At 48.3% G+C, this 25,028-nt stretch overlaps 1 protein-coding gene across 1 annotated transcript; it reads right to left on the bottom strand.

Annotated features, from left to right (window-relative positions):
• Positions 1 to 1,386: 1,386 nt before the first annotated feature.
• LACTBL1 (lactamase beta like 1) lies at positions 1,387 to 22,598 on the bottom strand. Its single transcript, XM_065528068.1, has 8 exons — positions 22,503 to 22,598; positions 22,026 to 22,152; positions 14,988 to 15,123; positions 12,803 to 12,912; positions 9,562 to 9,719; positions 8,310 to 8,548; positions 4,765 to 4,870; positions 1,387 to 3,472 (listed from the first exon to the last, which is right to left on the bottom strand). Exons 2-8 carry the CDS (start codon positions 22,035 to 22,037, stop codon positions 2,491 to 2,493), a joined length of 1,743 nt encoding a protein of 580 aa, XP_065384140.1. The 5' UTR covers positions 22,038 to 22,152; positions 22,503 to 22,598; the 3' UTR covers positions 1,387 to 2,490.
• Between the last annotated feature and the right edge of the window lie 2,430 nt (positions 22,599 to 25,028).

The raw sequence follows: 25,028 nt of genomic DNA, 5'->3' as shown, positions 1-25,028 counted from the left end.
CGGATCACGAGGTCAGGAGATCAAGACCATCCTGGCTAACACGGTGAAACCCCGTCTCTACTAAAAAAAATACAAAAAACTAGCCAGGCGAGGTGGCGGGTGCCTGTAGTCCCAGCTACTCGGGAGGCTGAGGCAGGAGAATGGCGTAAACCCAGGAGGCGGAGCTTGCAGTGAGCTGAGATCCGGCCACTGCACTCCAGCCTGGGCGACAGAGCGAGACTCCGTCTCAAAAAAAAAAAAAAAAAAAAAAAAAAGAATATAAAATGGTGGCCGCGTGCAGTGGCTCACACCTATAATCCCAGCACTTTGGGAGGCTGAGGTGGGAGGATCACAAGGTCAGGAGATCGAAACCATTCTGGCTAACATGGTGAAACTCCGTCTCTACTTTAAAAAATACAAAAAAAAAAAGAAAAAATAGCCAGGCAAGGTGGCAGGCACCTGTAGTCCTAGCTACTTGGGAGGCTGAAGCAGGAGAATGGTGTGAACCCAGGAGGCAGAGCTTGCAGTAAGCCAAGATCGTACCACTGCACTCCAGACTGGGCAACAGAATGAGACTCCATCTAAAAATATATATATATATATCATATATCATATATGTTGTATGTCATATAATATATATCATATATCACATATTATATATCATATACTATGTCATATATAGTGTATCATGTATATCGCATATATCATGTATATATGTTATGTCATATATATCTTGTATATCATATATGTCATATATATCATGTATATCACATATATCATATATCATATATATGGTACATGTATTTTGGAAAACTGCATAGCAGTCACACCTAGATAGCTACCCAAGAGAAATGAAAGCATGTATTGACACACAGATTTGTATAGGAATGCTTTTTCATAATGGCCCTAATCTGGAGACAACCCAAATGTCCACCAACAGAGAAACAGATAAACAAATTGTGGCATATATGAGCAACAGAATAAAAACAATAAACAATTGGCTGGGTGCAGTGACTCACGCCTGTAATCCCAGCAGTGTGAGAGGCCAAGGCAGGTGGATCACGAGGTCAAGATCGAGACCAGCCTGGCCAACATGGTGAAACCTCGTCTCTACTTAAAATACAAAAATTAGCTGGGCGTGGTGGCATGCACCTGTAGTCCCAGCTACCCAGGAGGCTGAAGCAGGGGAATTGCTTGAACCAGGGAGGCGGAGGTTGCAATGAGCCGAGATCGAGCCACTGCACTCCAGCCTGGGCGACAGAGTGAGACTCCCTCTCAAAAAAAAAAAACAAAAAACAAAAAACAAAAAATCAATGAACTATTGATACACACAGAAACATGAATGAACCTCAAAACCAGCGTGCTGAGCAAAAGAAGACAGATGCAAGACTCCACCGTATGGTTCCATTTGTATGAAATTCTAGAAGAGGCAAAGCTAATCTACAGTGACAGGAAGCAGATCAGCAGTTGCCTGCGGCTAGGTGAGAAAGAGAGAACTGACTGCGAAGGAGTAAGGGGAAAACTACTTGGGGGTGATGAAATTTTCTATATATTGATTGTGGTGGTGGGTATAAATATTTGTCAAAATCACCCAACTGTACTCCAGTCATGTGTATTTCATTTTATGTAAGTTATAATTCAATAAGGTTTTGTTTGTTTGTTTGTTGTTGTTGTTGTTTTGACAGGGTATTGCTCTGTCACTGATGCTGGAGTGCAGTGGCACGAACACGGGTCACTACAGCTTCCAAATCCCATACTCAAGTGATCCTCCTGGCTGAGCCTCCTGAGTAGCTGGGACTACAGGACACAATGCCCAGCTAATTTGTATTTTATTTCTGTAGAGATGGAGTCTCACCATGTTGCTCAGGCTTAGGTTGATTTTTTTTTTTTTTTTAATGGAGTCTTGCTCTGTTGCCCAGGCTGGAGTGCAATGGCACAATCTCAGCTCACTGCAACCTCCATCTCCCGGGTTCAAGCGTTTCTCCTGTCTCAGCCTCCCCCATATCTGGGATTACAGGTGCCCTCCACCATGCCCGGCTAATTTTTGTATTTTTAGTAGAGATGGAGTTTCACCATGTTGGCCGGGCTGGTCTCGAACTCCTGACCTCAAGTGATCCGCCCGCCAAGGCCTCACAAAGTGCTGGGATTACAGGTGTGAGCCACCGCCTCCGGTTGCTTAGGTTGATTTTTAAAAGACAAAATACAAGCCCATATTTTGTTTTAGATTCAACAGGCACAAAAGTACTGTTTCAATGCTGAAATTTTTGGTTGCCTGTTAAAGTTTCTAAATGCTTACTCTTAATGCCTGTACTTAATCCTTCCTCCCCCATAGATGTGGAGAAATTTGAATTTCCGGCTGTGGTCCACGGACCAAACTTTGAGTAGTACCACCCTACTCCACTTTGCCAACTACCCGGGTTCTCCAACAGGCATCCCCACAGCCTCCCCTTCCAAACCTCACTCTAGAAAGCTGAGAGGCCAGGGGTAGGGGGTTCCAGGCCGAGCCCGGGGTCACTGGTTCTTGAACACAGGCTTGCGCTGCAGCCGCAGCACTCTGTACGTGTTGAGGCCGGGCACGTCGAAGCCGGGTGACAGCCCGTGGTGATCCAAGGGGTAGAAGTTGACCAGCTGCCCGTGCTGGGCCTCCAGCGAGAGCCATGCGTCGCCGAGTGGCAGTGCGCAGGGGAACTCGCGGGCCACGTGCAGCTGGAAGACGCGGCCGTGCAGGTGGCGCAGCGCCAGGGTGCGGAACGCTGGGGGCACCAGCGCCTCCACGCGCGGCCCGAACTGGCGCAGGCGCAGCTCGCCCGCCGGCCCGACGCGCACCTCGTAGAAGGTCAGGTTAGCGAAGGTGAAGTAGCCGGCGAAGGGGTGCGCGCTGGGCGGCGGGGCCGGGCCGGGCTCGGCCTCCCGGAGGGCGCGCTCCAGGGCGGGCAGGAGCTCATCGTAGGCCCGCGCCACCAGGTCGGGCCCGGGCGGCCGCGGCCCTGCCAGCAGCAGCACCAGGCCCAGGCGCAGCGGCGGCACCAGCGAGAAGGTGGCGGCGTAGCCATCCAGGTCACCGTCCTTGCGCACCACACGGTAGCCCCGCTGCGCGTGGAACTCCCACGGCGTGCCCGTCTCGTTGGCGAAGTAGGTGCCCGGGCAGGCCAGCAGCGGCGCCAGCAGCGTCTTGGCCGCGTCGGGCCGCAGGAGCCGCCGGGGCCCGCCGCCCAGGAGCGCCACGGCCAGCTTGGCCAGGTCGGCGGCGGTGGAGTACATCTGGCCCGACGGCCGGTACCAGCCCAGGTCATAGAGTGGAGCCGGCCGCCCGCTGCCGTAGAAGCCCGCGGCCAGGCGCGCGCGCACGGCGGGCGTGAGGTCGAAGCCCGTGTCTGCCATCCCCAGCGGCTCCAGCACGTTCTCCGAGACCCAGCGCTGGTAGTCGCCCTGGGCGGTGTGAGCTGCCAGGACGTGGGCCAGGAGCGAGAAGGCCAGCGTGCTGTAATGGCACCTGGAAGGAAAGCAGTGTCAACTGGGATGGGGCCCCTCCTCACCTGCCCACACTGTCTGAAATGCCACCAGTTTCATGGGACTGGGTTGGGGGCTGGGAAGGAACCTGCTCCCCTACATCCCAGGTGGTCAGACCTGGAAGAGACTTTGGAGCATTGACTCTCTCTCTTCTACCTCTGGGAAGACCAAGGCCCAGAGAGGGGCAGGAAATTGCCCGGGGTCATATAGCAGGTTGGAAGAGGGCTGGGCTCAGCGGTGCACCTGGGAAAGTTGTCACACAAATCTTATTGGTCCTTCACACTTTAGTATGATTTACCTTATCTAATGGAAAATTAAAGGCTTACACTGCTCTGGGGAAACAAAACTGATAGTGACCATGTATGAGGCAAGGTCTCGCCCCTCCCTTCTTCCAGGCTGCGGCAGACACCAGTAACCAGCAACAGGCCTCTTTTCTTTCCCAGAGCAAATACAGTTTCAGAATCTCTAAAATAGTGCCTCAGAAAGGTGCAAGGATGGGTGAAAATTCACAAATTCTACGAGGCATTCCTGAACTCTAGGCCAACTTCCTTATTTTTGCAGATGAGGAAGATTAGTTAGATGAGTTTCACAGAGATAAAGTGCATCACCCAAGGTCACACTGCAGTAAGTTATTTGCAGAGCTGAGAGGAGGACTCCAGCCTAAAGATGTCCAAGCATCTCCTCTCTCTGCATCACCTGGATCATTTCTTCCTTAAGGGAAGTGGGTCCTGAGGTTCAGCATTTGGAGAAGCAGAGGGACAAATTTGGAAAAGGGTCACTGACCGGAGGCTCAGAAGGGGGCCTCTGAAGCTGGGGAGTACCAGCTGTCCTCTTTCCAGCCCCACAGCCCCACGGTCCCAAAGTGGGGCTTCTCTGTTCAGTGGCCACCCAGCTACCCACTCCTTGTCTGGTCAGTAACCCATTTATTTCCAACCTGGCAAAATCTGTATTCACCTTGCTTATTTGCTCAGTGTCTCCCTCACAAGAGTGCAAACTCCACGAGGAGCAAACTGGGTGTTTAGCACCTTCTGGGCAAAGTAGGTGCTCAATAAGGTGAATGGAAAAAACATTCCATTCGAACAGAACAGGATTCTGGGCCCAGCTCTCCCCTGCCTTGCTGGCCTCCCCTCTCTAGGCCTTGGCCTTTCCAGCTGGGAAGCAGGTCTGTCCTGGCTCTGACCACCTAGGATGAGGTGATGTGGGCTCTTTCTCAGGCAGCTGTGTCTCCCCAGGAGGCTCCTAACGTGAGGCTGGGCATCAAATTATCCTCCTTACCTGGTTCCTGGGTCCACCACCAGCACATCATCCTTGAGCAGGTTCAGGGCCTCCTGGGTGCTGCCCTTCCATAGCAGCGAAGTGGAGCGCAGCCTTCTGGGCAGCCCTATGGAGGAGCAGTGGTCAGACTTACCGGGCCTGGCTGAGGGTGGGATGGTGGGCCCCTGGGTGCACTCCCTCCCCACCTTCCGTGAGTTGAGAGATAACAACAACAAATCGTTTTTTAAAAAAAGAAAATCAGCCTAGCGTGGACTCCAGTCCTGCCTTCTCCTCCTGCCTGTGTGTCACTGGGCAGGTCACTGGGCCTCTCTGAGCCCCAGTCCTTCATCTGTAATATAAGGGAAATAATCCTTGTATCCAAGGGCTGATTAGATTAGATTAGATAAAATGTTTAATATGGTGCCTGGCACATACTAACTGCTCAAAAAATAATTGCTATCATCAACTATAGAAAGTTCGGGGCCAGGCGCAGTGGCTCATGTCTGCAATCCCAGCACTTTGGGAGGCAAAGGTAGGCAGATTGCCTGAGGTCAGGAGTTGCAGATCAGTCTGGCCAACATGGTGAAACACCGTCCCTACTAAAAATACAAAAAAAAGTAACTGGATGTGGTGGCAGGCACCTGTAATCCCAGCTACTCAGGAGGCTGAGGCAGGGGAACTGCTTGAACCAGGGAGGTGGAGGTTGCAGTGAGCCAAGATCATGCCAATGCACTCCAGCCTAGGCGACAGAGCAAGACTCCATCTCAAAAAAACAAACAAAAAAAAGAGTTGGTCCAGGTGGGGTGGCTCACGCCCGTAATCCCAACACTTCGGAGGCTGAAGCGGGAGGATCACCTGAGGCCTGGAGATTGAGATAAGCCTGGGCACCACAGCAAGACCCCATCTCTACAAAAAGTAAATAATTAGCTGGACTTGGTAGCACGTGTCTATAGTCCTAGCTTCTTGGGAGGAGGACTGCTTGAGCCCAGGAGGCCAGGTTGCAGTGGGCCATATTCATGCCGCTGCACTCCAGCATGGGACACAGAGTGAGACCCTGCCAAAAGAAGAAGAAGGAGAAGGAGAAAGAGGAGGAGGAGGAAGGAGCCCTAGTTCTGAGTGTGGGAGTGACACCTACCACATCCATTGACTAAGACTCAGGCCTGAACACACTTTGTAAAAAGAGGACGCCGTGGGCACTTGAGGGATTCCTACTTTTTCGGGTTGATGGGTTTATGACTGCAGATATGACCAATCAAAGGCATTTGGGGCAGGGCAGACGGTACCTGCCTTCTCCTGCTTGGCTGTGTCAATCACAGCGAAACACAGCACCCCTCCCTCTAACGGCCAACAGAGGGTTCTTCAGAAGCTTTCAGAGCAATCCCTCCACATCCACCTTGCTTTGTTCCTGATCCTGCCCTGCCCAATTCCTGTGCCCTGGCTTCATCTTCCAGTGCCAGCCTGCTCCCGCCCCCAACCTTGTTGACTTCATCTTGACTTGTTATCACAGCTTTATGATTATAAAATAATTTATTTTAATAAGTAATTAATTTACATGATTCAAGATTCAAAGGAAATCAAAGAGCATACAATGAAACATTTTCCTCTTACCCTTCCCCCTAGCTACCCATTTCCCCTCCCTGGAGGCAACCTAATGTTTCAATCTCTTTAGCTCCCTTCCAAAGATATTTGATGCATATATAAGCTAATATATACACTAAATATTATATATAATATATATTATATATAAGCTAATACATATATGTGTGTTATATAATATGTACATTACACATATATTCATATCCATTATATATAATTTTAATTATTTATATGGTAGCATATACAATATGCTGTTATACGCTTTTTTCCTACTTAGTATTCTCTCTTATTCCATCTCAGTACATGCAGAACATGATTATCCTTTTTTTAGGGCTATACAGTGTTTGATTGTACAGCTGTGTCATAGTTCATTTAGCCACTCCCATATTGATGGACATTTAGGTTGTTTCAGTCTTCTGCTATTACAAACAGTGCTGTAGTGATCAACTGTGTATTATACATCCTCCATGCAAGACATGGGTGAGTACATCTATAAGAGAATTTCCTAGAAATGAAATTGCTGAGTCAAGGGGAACATACGTTTTAAATTGTGATATTACCAATTGCCCTCCATACGGCTGCACCAATTTAAATTCCCAGCATTGATGGGTAAGAAGGCCTGTTTTACCAAGACCTCACTAACTCAGGGCGTCCATCATGTTCATCTTTGCCAATCTAATGAGGGAAAACATATCTCATTATAGTTTTAATTTATATTTATGTTGTTGTGAATGAAGTTGAGCATCTTTTAATATATCTTAATATTCCTTCTTTTTTTTTTTTTTTGAGACAGTGTTTCTCTCTAGTCACCCAGGCTGGAGTACAATGGCGCCATCTCAGCTAACTGCAACCTCCACCTTCCAGGTTCAAGCGATTCTTCTGCCTCAGCCTCTAGAGTAGCTGGGATTATAGGCGCAAGCCATCATGCCTAGCTAATTTTTTGTATTTTTAGTAGAAACAGGGTTTCACCATGTTGGCCAGGCTGGTCTCAAACTCCTGAGCTCAGGTGGTCTGCCTGCCTCGGCCTCCCAAAGTGCTGGGATTAAAGGTGTGAGCCACCACGCCCAGCCCTTAATATTCTTTTTTTTTTTTTTTATACTTCAAGTTCTAGGGTACATGTGCACAACGTGCAGGTTTGTTACATATGTATACATGTGCCATGTTGGTGTGCTGCACCCATTAACTTGTCATTTACATTAGGTATATCTCCTAATGCTATCCCTCCCCCCTTCCCCCTACTCCTAGCCCTTAATATTCTTAAGAGTATTTTCTGTGCGCTGTCAATTCTGTTCCTCTCCTTTACCCATTTTTCTGTTGGGCTGTTGGTCTTTGTAATAATTTGTAGGTGACTTTTATATATTAAGGGAAATTAGGTCTTCCTTGTAGAATTGTTTACAAATATAGCCTTTTGTTTTTAGAGAACGGATCTTACTATGTCATCAGTCATAGCTCAGTGCAGCCTTCAACTCCTGGGCTCAAGTGATCCTCCCACCTCAGCCTCCCAAATAGCTAAGACTACAGGTGTGTACCCACCATGCCTGGGCTGTTTTTTAAAATTTTTAGAGATATGGTCTTACTATGTTGCCCAAACTGGTTTAGAACTCCTAGGCTCCTCCCACCTCAGCTTCCCAAAGCACTGGGATGACAGGCATGAGCCTCTGAGCCTGTCCTCATATTGACTCGTTGACTTGCTCTTGCCTTCTCAACTTGATTTTGACCTGCATTGATGGGTAAGACCTGCCAACTCATCTTGATATTTCTACTTGATCTAAATGTCCAGGCTTCAGTTCAGTTTTTACCTTTAGAGATGTTTCTTTCCTTGGCCCACCACCCACGTCCCGTGAGTGGGATGTAGGGCCAGTTCAGAAAGCAGAGCCAAGAGTGAGCCCAGCCTGGCTGGATGAGAACCTGCTCCTCAGCTTCCCCACCTGAAATGGTTTGGGTTAGCCTGAGTCAGCTCTGAGACTCACCTGAGAGCTGGCTGGCCATCCTTCGAAGGGTGACAGGCGAAGGCCTTGGAGCGGGGCCCACCTGCTCCAGCCTGTCCATCAGGCCCTGCTGTTCGGGGGCTGATGCCAGGCCCAGCGGGTTGTTAATGGTGAAGGTGCTGGCATACCGCTCCAGAGGGTCATCTAGGGAGGCCACAATGCCCTCCTCCCACAGACGGTACAGCATGAGAACGGGAAAGATCTTGGAGATGCTGGAGATCCTAGATAATGTGGGGAACACAAGGGGTCAAAGGGCATCCTGTTGGTCCCACAACCCACCTCCTGCCCCCAGTCTGCAACTTTTTAGTATTCTAGAAAAGCACTGCATCCCTGCTTAAGTCAACATTTCCGACAGAAATTAACCAGCCTCTGTGGAGCTGCCTTTGGGATGCTTGAGAACATAATCAGAAGCCGAGGGGCTGAGGTGGGATGGATACCCTGTGCCAGGCTGTTTTCCAGCCATTTCTCATTCAAGGACAGACCTGGGTTTGGATGGTGCCTCTGCCTCTCACTGGTCATGTGGCCTTGGGCAAGTTTCTAGACCCATCTACGATTCAGTTTCATTGCCTGCTTCCCCGGTTGTATTAATAAAAGGATGGAACGAGGTTGTGCGTGCAGAGTGCCTGTCTACATACCTGGGAGGTGGTAAGTGCTCAATACATGATAGCACATAGAGCTATTGGCCCCATGCCTGGCACAGAGCAGGTGCAGTTTAAGTGCAATTCCCTCTGGACTCCTGTAAAACCCACAGTGTCCCCAGGAACAAATGTGTTCACTCTGCATCATGAGCTTTGAGGATCCTGCAGGCAGCACGCAGGAGGGGAGACTCCGTGTATGCTACTGAATGTCTCCAGCTGTTTCTGTCTGGGCCACTGCTGACACTTGAAGGGACCTGCAGCAAGGACTCAGAAACTGGTTATGGTTCCTTTGTGGCACATGGTCAGGGTTGGGGGGCTGGGCACAAGGTAGCCTTTTCTAATTTGGGAGGTTTAGGGCTAAGGTTCTTTCCGGAAGGGATTCCTTCCTGACCCTTTACCCCTGTGATGTAACATTGGGCACTCACTGGTCCTCTCTGGACTTCAGTCTCCTCTTCTATAAAATTGTCAAGACTTCATAATAGGCCCTGGCACATTAGACCCCAGCCATGATTCTCTTCAGTATCCTTATCTCCTAGGTCCCCCTTGCCCTCCCATCCCTTACCCCTCCACAGGACCCTAGAGATCGCCCAGCTGACCTGTACATGGTGTACTCATTGGGGGCCCCAGAAGCCGGGTCTGAGCCATTCTTCTTCCCAAAGTTCCCTGTCCAGAGCACAGTATCATTGTGGATGACAACTGCAGACATGGCAGCCACGCCTGGGGCAGACATTGCCTGGCGCAGGATGTGGTCCACCTTGAGGGAGAAGAACGGGTGCAGTGACAGGACCCCTGCCCTCACCCTCAGTAATCATCCTGCACAGCCACCCTCTTCCACAGTCACACCCTGCATGCAGCACCCCAGGGAGCCTCCAAACCATGCCCCATGGGCTGGGGTCCCCACGGTTGGGCTTCTTCATAAGATGTTTTCTCAAAGAAACAGTTTCTTAACAAAATTCAAAAGGAGAGGGGATTAAAACGACTGCTTTAAGGCCAGGCATGGTGGCCCATGCCTGTAATCCCAGCACTTTGGGAAGCCAAGGCGCACAGATCACCTGAGGTCAGGAGTTCGAGACTAGCCAGGCCAACATGATGAAACCCTGTCTCTACTAAAAATATAAAAAATTAGCTGGGCATGGTGGCAGGCACCTGTAATCCTAGCTACTTGGGAGTCTGAGGCAGGAGAATCACTTGAACCCAGGAGGCGGAGGTTGCAGTGAGCCAAGATCTCGCCACTGCACTCCAGCCTGGGCAACAAGAGCGAAACTCCGTCTCAAAAAAAAAGAACTACTGCTTTAGTCAAAGCCATATCTGATGCCCTAGAAAACCTCCAATAGGTCTAGCCTGAACCCCTAGTGTTGGGGAATTCACTATTAACACAGGGCCCCTAGGCCCTCTTTGCACATCTGTTTGGTTATTTATTTATTTATTTTATTTTATTTTTAGATGAAGTCTCACCCTGTCACCCAGGCTGGAGTGCAATGGCTCAAGCACAGCTCACTGCAGCCTCGACCTCCCGGGCTCAAGTGATCCTCCCACCTCAATCTGTGGAGTAGCTAGGAGTACAGGCACATGCTACCACACCCAGTTCATTTTTTAATTTTTTTGTAGAGATGGCATCTCACTATGTAGACCAGGCTGGTCTCCAACTTCTGACCTCAAGCAGTCCTCCCACCTCGGCTTCCCAATGTGCTGTGATTACAGGTGTGAGCCGCCTCACCTAGCCTGAACATTGATTGAAAATACCTCATAACTTTCAATGTTGAAGTGCAATGATGATGATAACAGCTGACATTTATTGGACATTTAGAATGTGCCAGGCATGGCAAAAGTGATTTTCATACATTGTCTCCTTTCATCCTCATTAGTCAATGCTAATTTCTACCCATTTTACAGATAAGAAATGAGAGCCTGTGAGTTAGGAGGTGATTTGCCCAAGTGGCTACTGGCTGATGGAATCAAGATTGGAACCCTGTGCTAAGTCCAGCCCCACTTCTTTTTTGTTGTTTTGGTTTTTGGTTTTTGGTTTTTTGAGACCAGAGTCTCGCTCCGTTGCCCAGGCTGGAGGGCAGTGGCATCATCTCCACTCACTGCAGCCTCCGCCTCCCAGGTTCAAGCTATTCTCCTGCCTCAGCCTCCTGAGTAGCTAGGATTACAGGCATGCACCACCACGTGCGGCTAATTTTTGTATTTTTAGTAGAGACGGGGGTTTCACCATGTTGGTCATGCTGGTCTCGAACTCCTAACCTCAGGTGATCCATCCACCTACGCCTCCCAAAGTGCTGGGATTACAGGCGTGAGCCACTGCAGCTGGTCCCTACGTCTTAATTAACCTCCAGACCACCTTGCCAAGTGATTTTACATATCCTTGGCAGAGCTCAGTCCACCTCCACTTTCCATCCCTGCACTAACTTTGCCCTTCTTTTTTTTTTTTTTTTTTTTTTTGTTTTGTTTTGTTTTTTGTTTTTTGTTTTGAGACAGAGTCTCCCTCTGTCACCCTGGCTGGAGTAAAGTGGCACAATCTCAGCTCACTGCAATCTCCACCTCCTGGGTTCAAGAGTTCTCCTGCCTCAGCCTCCTGAGTAACTGGGATTACAGGCATGGACCACCATGCCCAGCTGATTTTTTTATATTTTTAGTAGAGACAGGCTTTCACCATGTTGGTCAGGCTGGTCTTGAACTCCCGACCTCATGATCCACCCATCTCGGCCTCCCAAAGTGCTGGGGTTACAGGTGTGAGCCACCGCGCCCGGCTCTAACTTTGCCTTTCTGAGCCTCTGTCTCCTCCTCTATAGATAGGGATTCATGAGGAATGCATATAAGTGGTTACGTGGCAATCACACATACCAGGTGCTCAACAGAAGGCAGCATGGTTATTATTGTTGCTTTTTTGAAAATGTGCTACAACTCCTGAAAGCCACATAGCACCCTTCTGTTCTCTCTCCTTCACAAAAACCTTTCAGGTATTGGCAAGCAGTGATTTAGTCTCTGCATTGGCCCACGCTTTCTCTTCTCGGGACTCAACAGCCCTTTCCCTTTAACTGTTCCTCGGATGACAGTTTCGAGTCTCCCCCACCATGCTGCGGCTCATATACTTCTGATCATGTTTCACTTGTCTCCATGTCTCCCAAGGTGGGTGACCCAAGTGGCTGGGGTCTGACTGGCACAGACCAGAGCTGACTGACACCTCCCTCTAGGGTTTGGCCATCCTGCAATGGTAAATGTTGTGCTGGCGGGGCATGGAGTGTTTAATAGTATCACGGTGGCCTCTGCAATACGGGCTCTGTCATCCTCTCCCGTCTCAGCTTCCCTACCTCCCACCTATGGCCTCTCAGTTCTCTGTATGTGTCATGTACTTTCTGCAGCCTCCAGGCCCTTGCACGTGCTGTTCCATCTGTCTGGAGCACACCTCTCCATCCCCAGGCTCCTTCACCATGCACATGTCATCTGGGCATCTGCTACTTGTTCACATCTCAGCCTAGACACCACTTCCTCCAAAAGCCCTCCCTAACTCTAAGACCTGTTCCTTTGTGCCTCCAAAGTCCTCTAAACTTTTCTTACCCTCATTCTTGCCCCAGGGTTATAAACGTTTGGTAGCTTCACTGTTTCTCTCACTTCCAGATTAGTAATTTCTTGAGAGCAGGTCAGTGTCTTCTTCCTGCCATATCTATAGTGCCTAGCACAGAGTAGATGCTCAAGAAATACATGTTGGATGGATGGATGGATGAATGAATGAATGAATGAATGAATGAATGCCACTGCCAGCTCAGAAGGACTGCCCTCCCCTTCATCACCCAGGCCCAGCCCACATGCCCAGTTCCCTCCTGGGTCATCACTGACCTTTTCCAGGGCCTCCTTCAACACGGGGAGTGGGTGGGCCAGGGGCACAGGCTCAGGGTGCCGGGGACACATCCTCACAGGGGCAGAGGTCTCCACTGGTCCCAGGGAACCTGGAGGGAACATCACATGGTGAGGAGGGGACAGAGATCAGGATAGGAATCTAGGGGGCAAGTGGCAGCAAGGGCCAGAGCAGTGCCTCGAGGACAGCCCTCCCCAGCCGAGCCAAGCCAGGGGATATCAGGGTGCAGAGACCAGCCATAGCCCCTGAGGGGCCTATGGAGCAGCATGTGTCCTTGGGGAGGAGGCACAGCCCTGCAGGCCACAACCACTACTGGTTGGTGGTCACTGTACTCCCCTCTCTCTTGCTTAACAAATTTCCCATCTCCCTGTGGTCAGTGGACTTAGACCATTCTGGCTGAGTGGGGCAGGCTCAGCCATGTCTGTCTGTCTGTCTGACTTGCCTTCATCCTGATTATGTGTTTGGATGGACTTCGAGCCCGCTTAGGATCCAGGCCTAAACCACAGCGACAACTTATTCTCTCACCAGAGCTAAGCATCGGGGCTTTGGGGGCCTGAGTCAGTTCTGCCTTTGTCCGGGTGTGTGACTTCCTCGGCACCTCAGGGGAGAAGGTGAGGTGCTGGCAGGGCAGGATTCAGGCTGTGATATCATCACAGCAGCACCCAAGCCTTTTCCTCTAAGTCTGGATGGGGCGTGAAGGAGGATGAGCACCCTCCAGGACTATTAATACATCCTCCTTGTCTTCCACTGCACCCTGAGACTCCACCCAAAACTGAGACAAGGTCCCTGCGGTAGGTTTCATATGACCATAAATTCTATTTTTTTTTTTTTTTTTTTGAGACAAGAGTCTCACCCTGTTGCCCGTGCTGGAGTGCAGTGGTGCAATCTCAGCTCACTGCAACTTTTGCCTCCCAGGTTCAAGCGATTCTCCTGCCTCAGCCTCCCAAGTAGCTGGGACTACAGGCGTGCACCACCACGCCCGGTTCATTTTTGTATTTTTAGTAAAGCCAGGGTTTCATGATATTGGTCAGGCTGGTCTTGAACTCCTGACCTCAGATGATCCACCCGCCTCCGCCTCTCAAAGTGCTGAGATTACAGGCAGTGCTCAGCCATATGACGATAAATTCTGTCAGCTCCTTCCACCTTCGAAGCTGGCTGGCTTTGTGGCTGGCCAAAAGAATGAGGCAGAACAAATTGCCACCTGCCTAGGCTAGACCTTGCGGGGCTTACTCCCTGCGAACACTGCCACCTTATGGACGGATCTGGGATAGCGGCCTTGAGAGCGAGAGTCCGCGCTGAGGGAGAGGTCGGTCCCTCCTCCACCCACCACCCCGCCCCCTAAGCTGACTTGCCCGCTGCACCGGAAAGAGCCCAGGCTAGACCAGCAGCAGAGCTACCAGCCAGCCCACAGAATTATGGGAAATAATCACTTGCTTTGTCTGAAGCCAGTAGGCTTTGGGGTGATTTGTTACTTAGCAATAGATAACTGACACAGTCCCAAACAGGAAAATTACAAACCTTAGGGAGGATTTCTCAACAACCCCATGACATGGGTTTCACAGAATAGGGTGGTCCCAGCTACAGCCTAGGCTTTGTTCAGCCTGGGACCCAGGTAGGGGCTGGTGTCGACAGTGGTGCTCCTCCCACTTTAATTGGAAAACAGAGGGCCTGGTAGGCATCACTAGCAGTGGTGGCTCCTTTATTGAGCCTTGACCCACCCAGGAAGGAGAGGCTCCAAGGCTTGGCAGCTGCTGCCCCTGAACACCTGTGAGTTGTTCCTATTGAGGTCTTACACACAGCTGCAGGAAAGTCTTGAAAGGGGGCTAGAGCCCGGAGATTCCATCATGGTGATCAAAGGCAGAGGAAGGGAAACACCATTTGCTCTTTCTTTGGTGTCCTTGAATTTTACTCCCAAACTGGGTGTCTTGAAGAACCCCAGTGGCATCAGGATCTTCATTTTATACACGAGGGCATCAAGGCACAGAGAGGCCACAAGACTGTCCCAAAGATGCACAGCTAGTAACAGCCGGACTCAGAATGGAGGCCAGAGCTTCTGAGTCTAAATCTTATGGTCCTTCCCTACACCCTAGAATCAGGGTGGCAGCCGAAGCCCAGGAGGACCCAGAGGGGCTATGGGGAGGAACTCTAGGCTGTCTCTGCACTCACCGGTCTTCAGCTTGGGGAGGTGATACTGCCACAGGAAACAGCCAGTCATGACCACTGAGAGCAGGCAGAAGAAGCTACAGATGGACGGGAGGAGCCACTTCTTCTTCACTTTCAGTAAGTTGGGCCGCCAGCCAACCTGGGAGAGCAAGGACATAGGGTACCCCCCCTTGGGGGTCAGAGGGACAGAGGGAAAAGAGGGACCCTAACCCTGGCCCCTCCTAGGCCTCAGTTTAGCCAGATGTCACAAGAGCCCACAACTTTGGATAAACTTCACAGTTGTGAAACCAATGCCCTTCCCAGTGTGACTCTTTCAATAGTTCTGCCCTGCAAAAGCACCCACCCCTCTGCTTGCTGTACCTCGTTCCTCTATGGACTTAGTGAAATGTTGTAAGACCAGCTGAAATGCCACCTCCTCCAGGAAGATTTCCTCAACTCTCCTGTGTTAGTTTGTTCTCAGGCTGCTAATAAAGGCATACCCAAGACTGAGTAATTTATAAAGGAAAGAGGTTTAATTGACTCACAGTTCAACATGGCTAGGGAGGCCTCAGGAAACTTACAAGTATGGCACATATTTCATTCTTCCACTTATATAAAATGTCTAGATAGACAACCCATAGAGACAGAAAGTAATTACTGGTTCCAGGGGATGGGGGGTAGCAAGGAATGAAGAGTCACTGCTAATGCCTTTTAGTTTTTTGGGGGGTGATGAAAATGTTCTAAAATTGATTATGGTGCTGACGGCACAATCTTGTAAATATGCTATAACCACTGAATTGTACACTTAACAATGATGAATTTTATGTCATATGAATTATATCTCAATACAATTCCTTGAAAATAATAGTACCTACTTGTATTCAGTTGCAAGGATTGAATGAGTTAATAAATTAGAAGAGTAGCTGGCACATGGTAACACTACATATGTGTTAGCTATTATTGAATGCCTCCTATGTGCTAGGCACTGAGCCAGATATTGAGGATATACTGATGAACAGAAAGGAAGTCTTCCCTGCCTTTTGGAGATTTACAGTTTTAGGAGGAGATGGGTGTTAACCAAATATTTCATTAACTCCTCCTTGCCTACCTCTCTTTCTCAAAGGCACCTCTTCCACTTCTGTCCTACAAACGTGGTATTTGTCCCCCTTGCCTCTTCTATCCTCAGTACACACACAATCCCTCGGTGGTGAATTACCAAATCAGAAATGAAAGGAGGCATCACTACAGCTCCTACAGAGAAATATTATGAACAACTATATGCCAATCCATTTGACAGTTTAAATGTGGACAAATTCCCTGAAAGACTCAATCCCCAGGTGATCTCATGCACAAGGACACCAGCCATATGCTAATGGTTTCCGATTCTCTCCTGCCCAGCTCTCTCCCCTCTACTTCAGACTCCCATTTCAACTGCCTGCTGAGCATTTCCACCTGGAAGTCCTCAAGCACCTGGAACTCAACATCCAGAGCAGAAAACTCGCTTGTTTCACCCCCTCCTCCTTCTCTCGTGTTTTCAACATCAGTTCGTGGCACCTGCCTCCACTTAATCATGCTTCAGGGTCTGCCTGGGCCCCTCTATGTCCTTCAATCCCTACCTCCAGTCAGTCATCAAGCCCTCCTGGCCTATTACAATTAGAAAATATTTCAAGGTTACTGAAAAATATACACTGGGCCCAGCGGCTCACTCCTATTATCCTAGCACTTTGGGAGGGCAAGATGGGAGGATCACTTGAGCCCAAGAGTGTGAGACCAGCCTGGGCAACATAGTAAGACCCTTTCTCTACAAAAAAATTAAACATTGGCTGGGTGAAGTGGTTCACACCTGTACTCCTAGCACTTTGAGAGGCCAGGATGGGTGGATCACTTGAGCTCAGGAGTTCAAGACCAGCCTGGGCAACATGGCAAAACCCTGCCTCTACAAAAAATAGAAAAATTAGCCAGGCATAGTGGTGTGTGCCTGTAATACCAGCTACTCAAGAAACTGAGGTGGGAGAATCACTTGAACCTGGGAAGTGGAGGTTACTGTGAGCCAAGATCACACCATTGCACTCCAGCCTAGTGACAGAGCGAGACCCTGTCTCAAAATAAATAAATATAAAAATAAAAATTAGCTGGGTGTGGTGATACATGCCTATGGTCCCAGCTACCCAGGAGTCTGAGGTGGGAGGATTGTTTGAGCCTGGGAGGTCGAGGCTACAGTGAGCTATGATTGCACCACTACATGCCAGCCTGGACGACAGAGCAAGACCCTGTTCCTTGCTCTCTCTGTCTCTGTCTCTGTCTCTCTCTCTCTCTTTCTCTTTCTCCATATATATATATATACACACACACACACATATATATACACACACATATATATACACACACGTATACATATATATAATGGTGCCATATATATATAGAGAGAGAGAGACTTGTAATGAATTCTTGGGCACTTAACACTCAACTTTGTTGAATCTTAACATTTTATCATAGTTTTCTCATATATTTACATTTTTCAAATATACTATATCATTACTTATTTACTTTGTTCAGTTTCCCCATCCATAAGGATTGTTGTTTGTTTTGTTTACTGAGGTATTCCCAGTACCCAAAACAGTTCCTGGAACATAGCTGACCCTAATAAATATTTGTTAAATGAATGACTGGATGAAAATGAAACATTCTAGATGGAGTTGAAGCCCTCTGTGTACCTTTCATGGATCTCAGTCCCTTCCCACTCTCCCCACATGTAACACCCATGCTGATCTTGGTGTTTATCATAATTATGCACATGTTTATTCTTTTACTATTTGTTTATGTTTCCATAAATAGCATATAGTATTGTTTTGCACATTTTTGAACATATATAAATGATTTCATACTGTATAATCCTCCTGCAACTTGCTTTTTATTCAATTAGCTAACTACAGTTCTGGATTATTCATTTTGACTTCTGTAGAGTGTGCTGTTGTATAAACATACTGAGTAGTGTAGTAGTTAGAGCCTGAGGCCAGACTACCTTAAAAACGTGACTATTTTACAGTCCAGTTGGGAATCCTGTGCTAAAAGTGAAATTTCTGGGTGGCAAGGTACAGCCATCTTCAACTTAGCCACATACTGTTCTGTTCCTCTCTAAAGCTGTCATTCCAATTTTTACTCGTCCCACCTTTGATTCTCATTGCTCTTAATATTTTTAATCTGCATCTTCTTGGCGGCTAATAACATTGAATACCTGTTCATGTGTTTATTGTACGTATTTGGATTTGATTTTTTTCAGTTGGACTATTCTCCTTTGCCTGGTCTTTTTCTATTCTCTTTTCTTTACTTATTAGAGTTCATACACTCTTGTTTGTGGCTTGATTTTCACTCTGTGTTGATAACTTCTGTGGAGAGGTAGAATAGTGTAGTGGTGAATCCATGGCCAGATTGCCTGATCTGCAATCTTAGCTCAGTCACTTACCACTGTGTGACCTTAAGAAAATCAGTTAACTTCTCTGTGCTTCTGTTTCCTCACCTGTAAAATGGGGATGATAATAGTGCCTAACTCATAAATTTGTAAGGATTACATGAGTTAATATATGAAAATAACATTCTCTGACACATCGTAAGCCCTATTAGCTATTACAGTATTTTGGGATTGTTTTGAGACAGTCTTACTCTGTCACCCAGGCTGGAGTGCAGTGATGTGATCAGTTTTTGCATTTTTTGTAGAGACAGGGTCTCACTATGTTGCTCAGGCTGGTCTCAGACTCTTGGGCTCAAGTGATCCTCCCACTTTGACTTCCCAAAGTGCTGGGATTACAGGCGTGAATCACTGTGCCTGGCCAGCTATTACAGTATTTTTGAATAGGAGGGCTTTTGGTTTTGGTTTTGGTTGTTGCCAAATTTATCAGTATTGTCTTTTTGGTTTGCATTGTGTGTATAGTGCATGTGTGTGCTTAAGAAATCTTTCTTTTCACGGAGGTCAGAAATAGAGGTTTTTGTACTGTCACACACAAAAGAATTTTTGGTTATAGAATAAAGTAGGGATCCAATTTTATTTTTCCATATTGATAATCAGTAGTCCGGCACTATTTATTAAATACACCAGCCTGTCCCCCACTGACTCGTATGCCAACTCTGAAATATATCAACAGTCTGTACATACAGACATCTGCCTTCTGGGCTCTGTTCCAGGAGAGTCTCGCTGAGTTTATGTTCCATCCCTCCCTGTCCAACCCTGCACTCTCTTCCACAACAAAGATCGCTCACATGTTGAGCACAGTGTGCCAGGCTCTGTTCTACAGGAAACAATCTGGCAAGAGAGACTTTCTATGATCCGACTCCGACAAACTCCACCAGCCCATTCCCTGCCCCTCCCCTGGCCCCTGTGTCTTTATGCCCCCACCTACCTCCCGCATCATTGCCCCTCTCTGTACTTTTGCACCTGCCATTCCCTGGGGCTGTGGTTTCCTTTTATCCTTTTCCATCAGACAAACTGTGTTCTTCCCTTAACACCCATAGGCATCTGTGAAGCCTTCTCATTCTCCCCCAGGCAGAGCCACTCATGGTAACTGGCTACTACTGGCTTCTTTGTCTAGGTCCCTGTGAGGTAAGGATTCTTTGCAGCACCAGCAGAGAATTCCCTCCTGGCTCTTAGGCCTTGGACACCTGGTACCCTACCTGGCACTAGCAGGTTCTCAGGAAATTCTTTTGAACTTTACATGGTCCTGCAAGTTGAAAGACTTGGGTTCAAATCTTAGCTCCACCTCATGAGTCAGTTGTAACTCTGGACAAGTCTCTTCCCCTCTCTGAGCCTCTACTTCTCCAGGTGTTGAAGAGGGTTGGGCTACTTGTAAAGAGTTTACTTTTATATCTGGAAATCTTGCGTGATTTCAAAAGTGTCTTTCAGCTGTAGAATCTGGGGTTCTCACTGAAATCATCTTTGGTCATAATATCCAAAGACTGGAAACAACCCAAATTCTCCTCAATTGGTGAGTAAACAGACAAACTCTAGTAAATAGACATCTACACAAGGGAATACTACTCAGCAATGTAAAGGAACGAGCTACTGATACGTGCAATAATGTGGATGAACCTTAAAGGCAAGATGCTAAGTGAAATAAGCCAGACTAAATGGCTACAGACTATAGAATACAACTTATAGAACATTCTGGAAAAGGCAAAATGATAGGAACAGAAAACAACTCAGTGGTTGCCTGGGGGTAGGGAGGGGGTAGACTACAAAAGAGCAGAAGGGACTTTGGGGAGGTCATGGAACTGTGCTACATGTTTATTGTGGTGGTGGTTATGGGATTTTATACATTTACTGAAACTCATAGAACTCTGGGAGGCCGAGGCAGGAGGATCACTCGAGGACAGGAGTTCAAGACCAGACTGGGCAACATAGCAAGACTCCGACTGTAAAAAAAAAAAAAAATAGAAAAAAATTGCCAGGTGTGCTGGCATGCACCTGTAGTCCCAGCTACTTGGAAGGCTGAGGTGTGAGGATTGCTTGAGCCCAAGACTTAGAGGCCGTAGTGAGCTATGATGATGCCACTGCCCTCCAGCCTGGGCAACAGAGCAAGACCCTGTCTCAAAAAAAAAAAAACTCATAGAACTGCACAGATTTTATTTCATGTAGATGATACCTCAATTTTTACAAAATAAAGCCTTTAAAGATCCCAAAAGCACTGGGATTCTCCACCTGTTGGAGGAGTAACCCCAGATACAAAGGAGTGAATGGAAGGCTCTCAGATATTGCTGCAGGATCACATGGAAGATACTCCCCCTAGCATGAACACAGAGCTGCAGGGGCGGTGAGGACCCCTTGGTGGGAAGGCAGCCTGCTATCCCCTAACTGGCACCTAAGGTGTGACCAGCAGATCCTTAGCTTATTTTTAGGTGAAGAATAAAATTCAGATACGTTAATTGACTTGCTGAGCCCATGGGCAGTGAATGGCAGAGCTGAGATTCAAGCTCTGTAAGATGCACCACCCGCTCCTCCTCAAAATGCAGCGGGGATCTCTTCATCCCCAATTTGCAGCCCTCCTCTGGGGCCCAGCCTCATCTCAAGTCTGTCTCCAATCTCAGGATTTATTCCAACAGACCCGAAGGTGGGTCAGTATTTAATCTCTAAGCTGCTTGCCAGCTGCTCACAGTTTGACTTGCAGTAGCCACTAGAAATCTCTCTCCTTTCCCTTCCCAGCTAGAAAATTGCTGGCAGCAGGGGAGGGCCCAGGAATAACCAGGCTCTCCCAAACCCCATCTATAACATGGCTCCGCCACCCCCTAACCCCTGCTCCTTCTCAGGTGTTCTGTGCCCCAGTCACCCTCACCTCCTTCCTCATGCTCACAGCCCACTCTGGGACGACTACTCTTTGTCCAGTCATTCATTCAGAAAACAATCCCCGAGGGCTTGCTGTGTGCTGGGCCACATCTGCCCCCGCGGAGCCAGCAGGATGGTGGCATAATCAGACACAAGGGCCTGGGGCCAGGGAAGCAGGACTTGACTCTGGCTCTACCACTCGTTCTGGACAAATGACCTCACCTTTCTGAGTCTCAGTTTTCTCATCTGCATAATGCAGATAACAATTCTTCCTACATCTTATAGGGTTTAGTTGAGAATAAATAAGATAGTGCATGCAAAGCCCATAGAGAGCTGTTCACCAATTGGTAGCTAGAGGTGTAATAAAGGGCTTCAGGGCTCACAGATACGGATGAGCTCAGCCTAGGGGGAGGGAGGAGGAGGAGAGAGTCATTGAACAGGTAGTTGGGAATGAGCTTGGGTCACTCCAGACAGAGGCCTCTGGGGATGTAAAAAAGGAAGAGTAGTTAGTTTCTGGTTTGTTTTGAGAATTCAGTGAGTTTACATAAAACATTTGAAACTGTTCCTAAAACATTTGAAACAGTTCCTGGCCTGCAGGTGCAAGCTCTAGAGATGATGATGATGACGATGATGATGATGAAGGTCATGTGGGGGGGATTTAGCCCAATATTTGAAGCCAGCAGGACGGTGGCATGGTCAGACATGTGTCAGAAGCTGACACACGGTGACGGCTTCTTGGGGCTGTGCCTCACCTGGGTCTTCATTCTCTCCAAGGCATGGAAGATTCTGGCTCTTTGAGGATTCAGGTCTACACCACAGGAGATCCTGTAAGCAGGAAACTGAGTCAGAAGAGTGAAGGCAAAAAGAGGTCCTGAGGGGCTGGCAAAAAGAGGAGGGGAACAGAGAAAAGCTAGAAAACAAGGAGGGTAGCCGAGGATGCAGGGGACCAAAGTAACCCTCCCCTTCACGTGTCCCCGCTCCCAGGTGAGACCAGGCTCAGAAACCCCTGCCAGGTGACCCAGCATCCCAGTTTGTCCAGCACTGTCCTGATTTTTGCACCGAAAGTCCTGCATTCCCAGAAGCCCCTCAGTCCCAGGTAAACGGGACCGTTGGTCACCCTGTGTGCCCCTGCATTGAATTCCAGCTCCTCTTCCCCCCACCGCCCGCCACCCCGCTAAGCCTGCTCAGAACAATCTGGTTAGGCCCTCAGGCTCTTGGCCACCACTTACCCTCTTCAGAAGGTGCCAGCAAGAACAGGGCAGTTCAGACCCCAGCTTGGCCAACCAGTGCCTCTGGGAGTCCCCTGTGTTCCAGGGAACAGGAATGGCTTCCCAAGCTCTGAGGCACAGGCTTTACCAAGCTCTCCAGGGGCCAGCAGATGTGGCGCCTAATTTCCCCAGCACTAATCCCTCAGAGTGCCTGCTGCCATGGGGATTAGCTTCTGGGGTCCCCGAGCAGCGGGGAAGCGGGGGAGAGCTGTCAGGGAACACTGGGTAACACCATGTGATCTGAGTGCTCCAGGCTGGTGAAGAAAGGAATGTTCTCTCCAAAAGGAGTCTCTGCCAAACCCAGTGTGGACAAGGGATGTCAGGAGGCCACCAGGGTCACTTCCAGCCGGGAAGGGAAAGGAGAGAGATTTCCAGGCTTGGTCTGACCCCACACAAGCTCCGCAGGCACCTCTGAGGAACCCAGAGCTCCAAGGAACCAGTTTGAAGACCACTGGGGTCAGCCTAGTTGTGAAACATTCAGATAACCTGGGTTCAAATATTAGTCTGTCACTGCCAGGGTGAGCCTGTGTGACCAGGGATCATAACCTCTTTGCCTCACATCTATAAAGTGGGGACAATAATACCACCTTGGTTAGTGTGCGGGTTAAATGGAATGTACTCATGAAGCAGGCAGCCCAGAACCTGGCACCCAGTAAGTGCTCCATAAAGTCTGGCTTCTTATCATGGACTGGGCTTTTTTTTTTTTTTTTTTTAAGACAAGGTCAGCTGGGTATGGTGGCTCATGCCTGTAATCCCAGCACTTTGGGAGGCCAAGGCAGGAGGATGGCCTGAACCTAGGCGTTTGACACCAGCCTGGGCAATATAGTGAGATCTCATCTCTACAAAAAATTTTAAAATGGCCAAGTGTGATGCTGTTGCCCTATAGTCCTAGCTACTCTGGAGGTTGAAGCTGAAGCATTGCTTGAGCCTGGGAGGTGAAGGCTGCAGTGAGCCAAGATGAGATTATGTCAGTGCGCTCCATCCTGGATGAGAGAGTGAGACTGTCAAAAAACAAATAAACAAGAAAAAAATCGTGCTCTGTCACCTAGGCTAGAGTGCAGTGGTGCAATCAAAACTCACTGCAGCCTCCAACTCCTGAGCTCAAGCAATCCTCCTGCCTCAGCCTCCTGAGTATCTGAGACTATAGGCAGGCACCACTATGCCCAGCTAATTATTATTTTTTAATTGCTTTGGGTACAGATGGGGGTCTTCCTTTTTTGCCCAGCTAGTCTTAAACTCTTGCCCTCAAGTGATCCTCCCATCTCCGCCTCCCAAAGTGCTGGGATTATAGGTGTAAACCAAAAATAAAATTCTAAGGCCCCCAACCATCTGAATAGACTTCCTTCTCAGCCAGGGCACTCTTAACGTAACCGGAAAGATCAAAAGACTGGTTTAAGCCTTGATGGGAAGTAAGGGTCAGACATGACTCATCATACTTCTCCAGCATAACATCACATAACAGATAAAGAAAGAAATCAAAATAGTTTAACCCCAAATATATTTCCTTGTTATATCTCGAAATTGCCCTGCAAAGTTTGTCTCTTGTGGGAAAAATCTACATTCTGTAGAGAATCCTCTTCCTTTTCTATTTCCAGACCCAGGAGATAATCAACACTCAGGAACCCTTTTAAGTCCCATAAGAAAACATTGTATAACCTATTCTCTCTGAAGCCTGCTAGCTATAAGCTTCCTCTGCACAATAAAACTTTGGTCTCCCCAATCTTTTACCCCAAACATTTCCTTTCTATCGATCTCAGTTCCTCAAACTCAACCAATTGTCAACTAGAACATTTTTAAGTTTACCTATAGCCTGGAAGCCCCCACATCGAGCTGTCCCACTTTTCTAAACCAAACCAATGTACATCTTAAATGTATTTGATTGATGTATCATGCCTCTCTAAAATGTATAAAACCAGCCAGGCGCGGTGGCTCATGCCTGTAATCCTAGCACTTTGGGAGGCAGAGGCGGGCAGACTGCCTGAGGTCAGGAGTTCAAGATCAGCCTGGGCAACATGGCAAAACCCCGTCTCTACTAAAAATACAAAACATTACCCGGGCGTGGTAGTGTGTGCCTGTAATCCCAGCTACTTGGGAGGCTGAGGCAGGAGAATCACTTGAACCCGAGAGGCAGAGGTTGCAGTGAGCTGAGATCATGCCACTGCTCTCCAGCCTGGGCAACAGAGCAAGACTGTCTAAAAAAAAAAAAAAAAAAAGAAAAACTGTACCCCAACCACCTTGGGCACATAATCTCAGGACCTCCTGAGGGCTGTGTCACGGGCCATTGGTGACTCACATTTAGCTAATATTTCTCTTCAAGTATTTTACAGAGTTTTGATTCTTTTGGTCGACATAGGTGTGAACCACCACTCCCAGCCATGACCTGGCTTTTATGTCAAACTTCTACCTGGCCTCTGTGGCAGGTATCAGATCTTCTCTGTGAACAATCTAGAAGATTTTCTATTGATTTTAGTTGATACAAAAGTTAAA

This window comes from Macaca fascicularis, chromosome 1 (genome assembly GCF_037993035.2).
Source record: "Macaca fascicularis isolate 582-1 chromosome 1, T2T-MFA8v1.1".
NCBI lineage: Eukaryota > Metazoa > Chordata > Mammalia > Primates > Cercopithecidae > Macaca > Macaca fascicularis.
The sequence above is the reverse complement of the archived record's forward strand: the minus strand, read 5'-3'. Positions and strand labels throughout refer to the sequence as shown.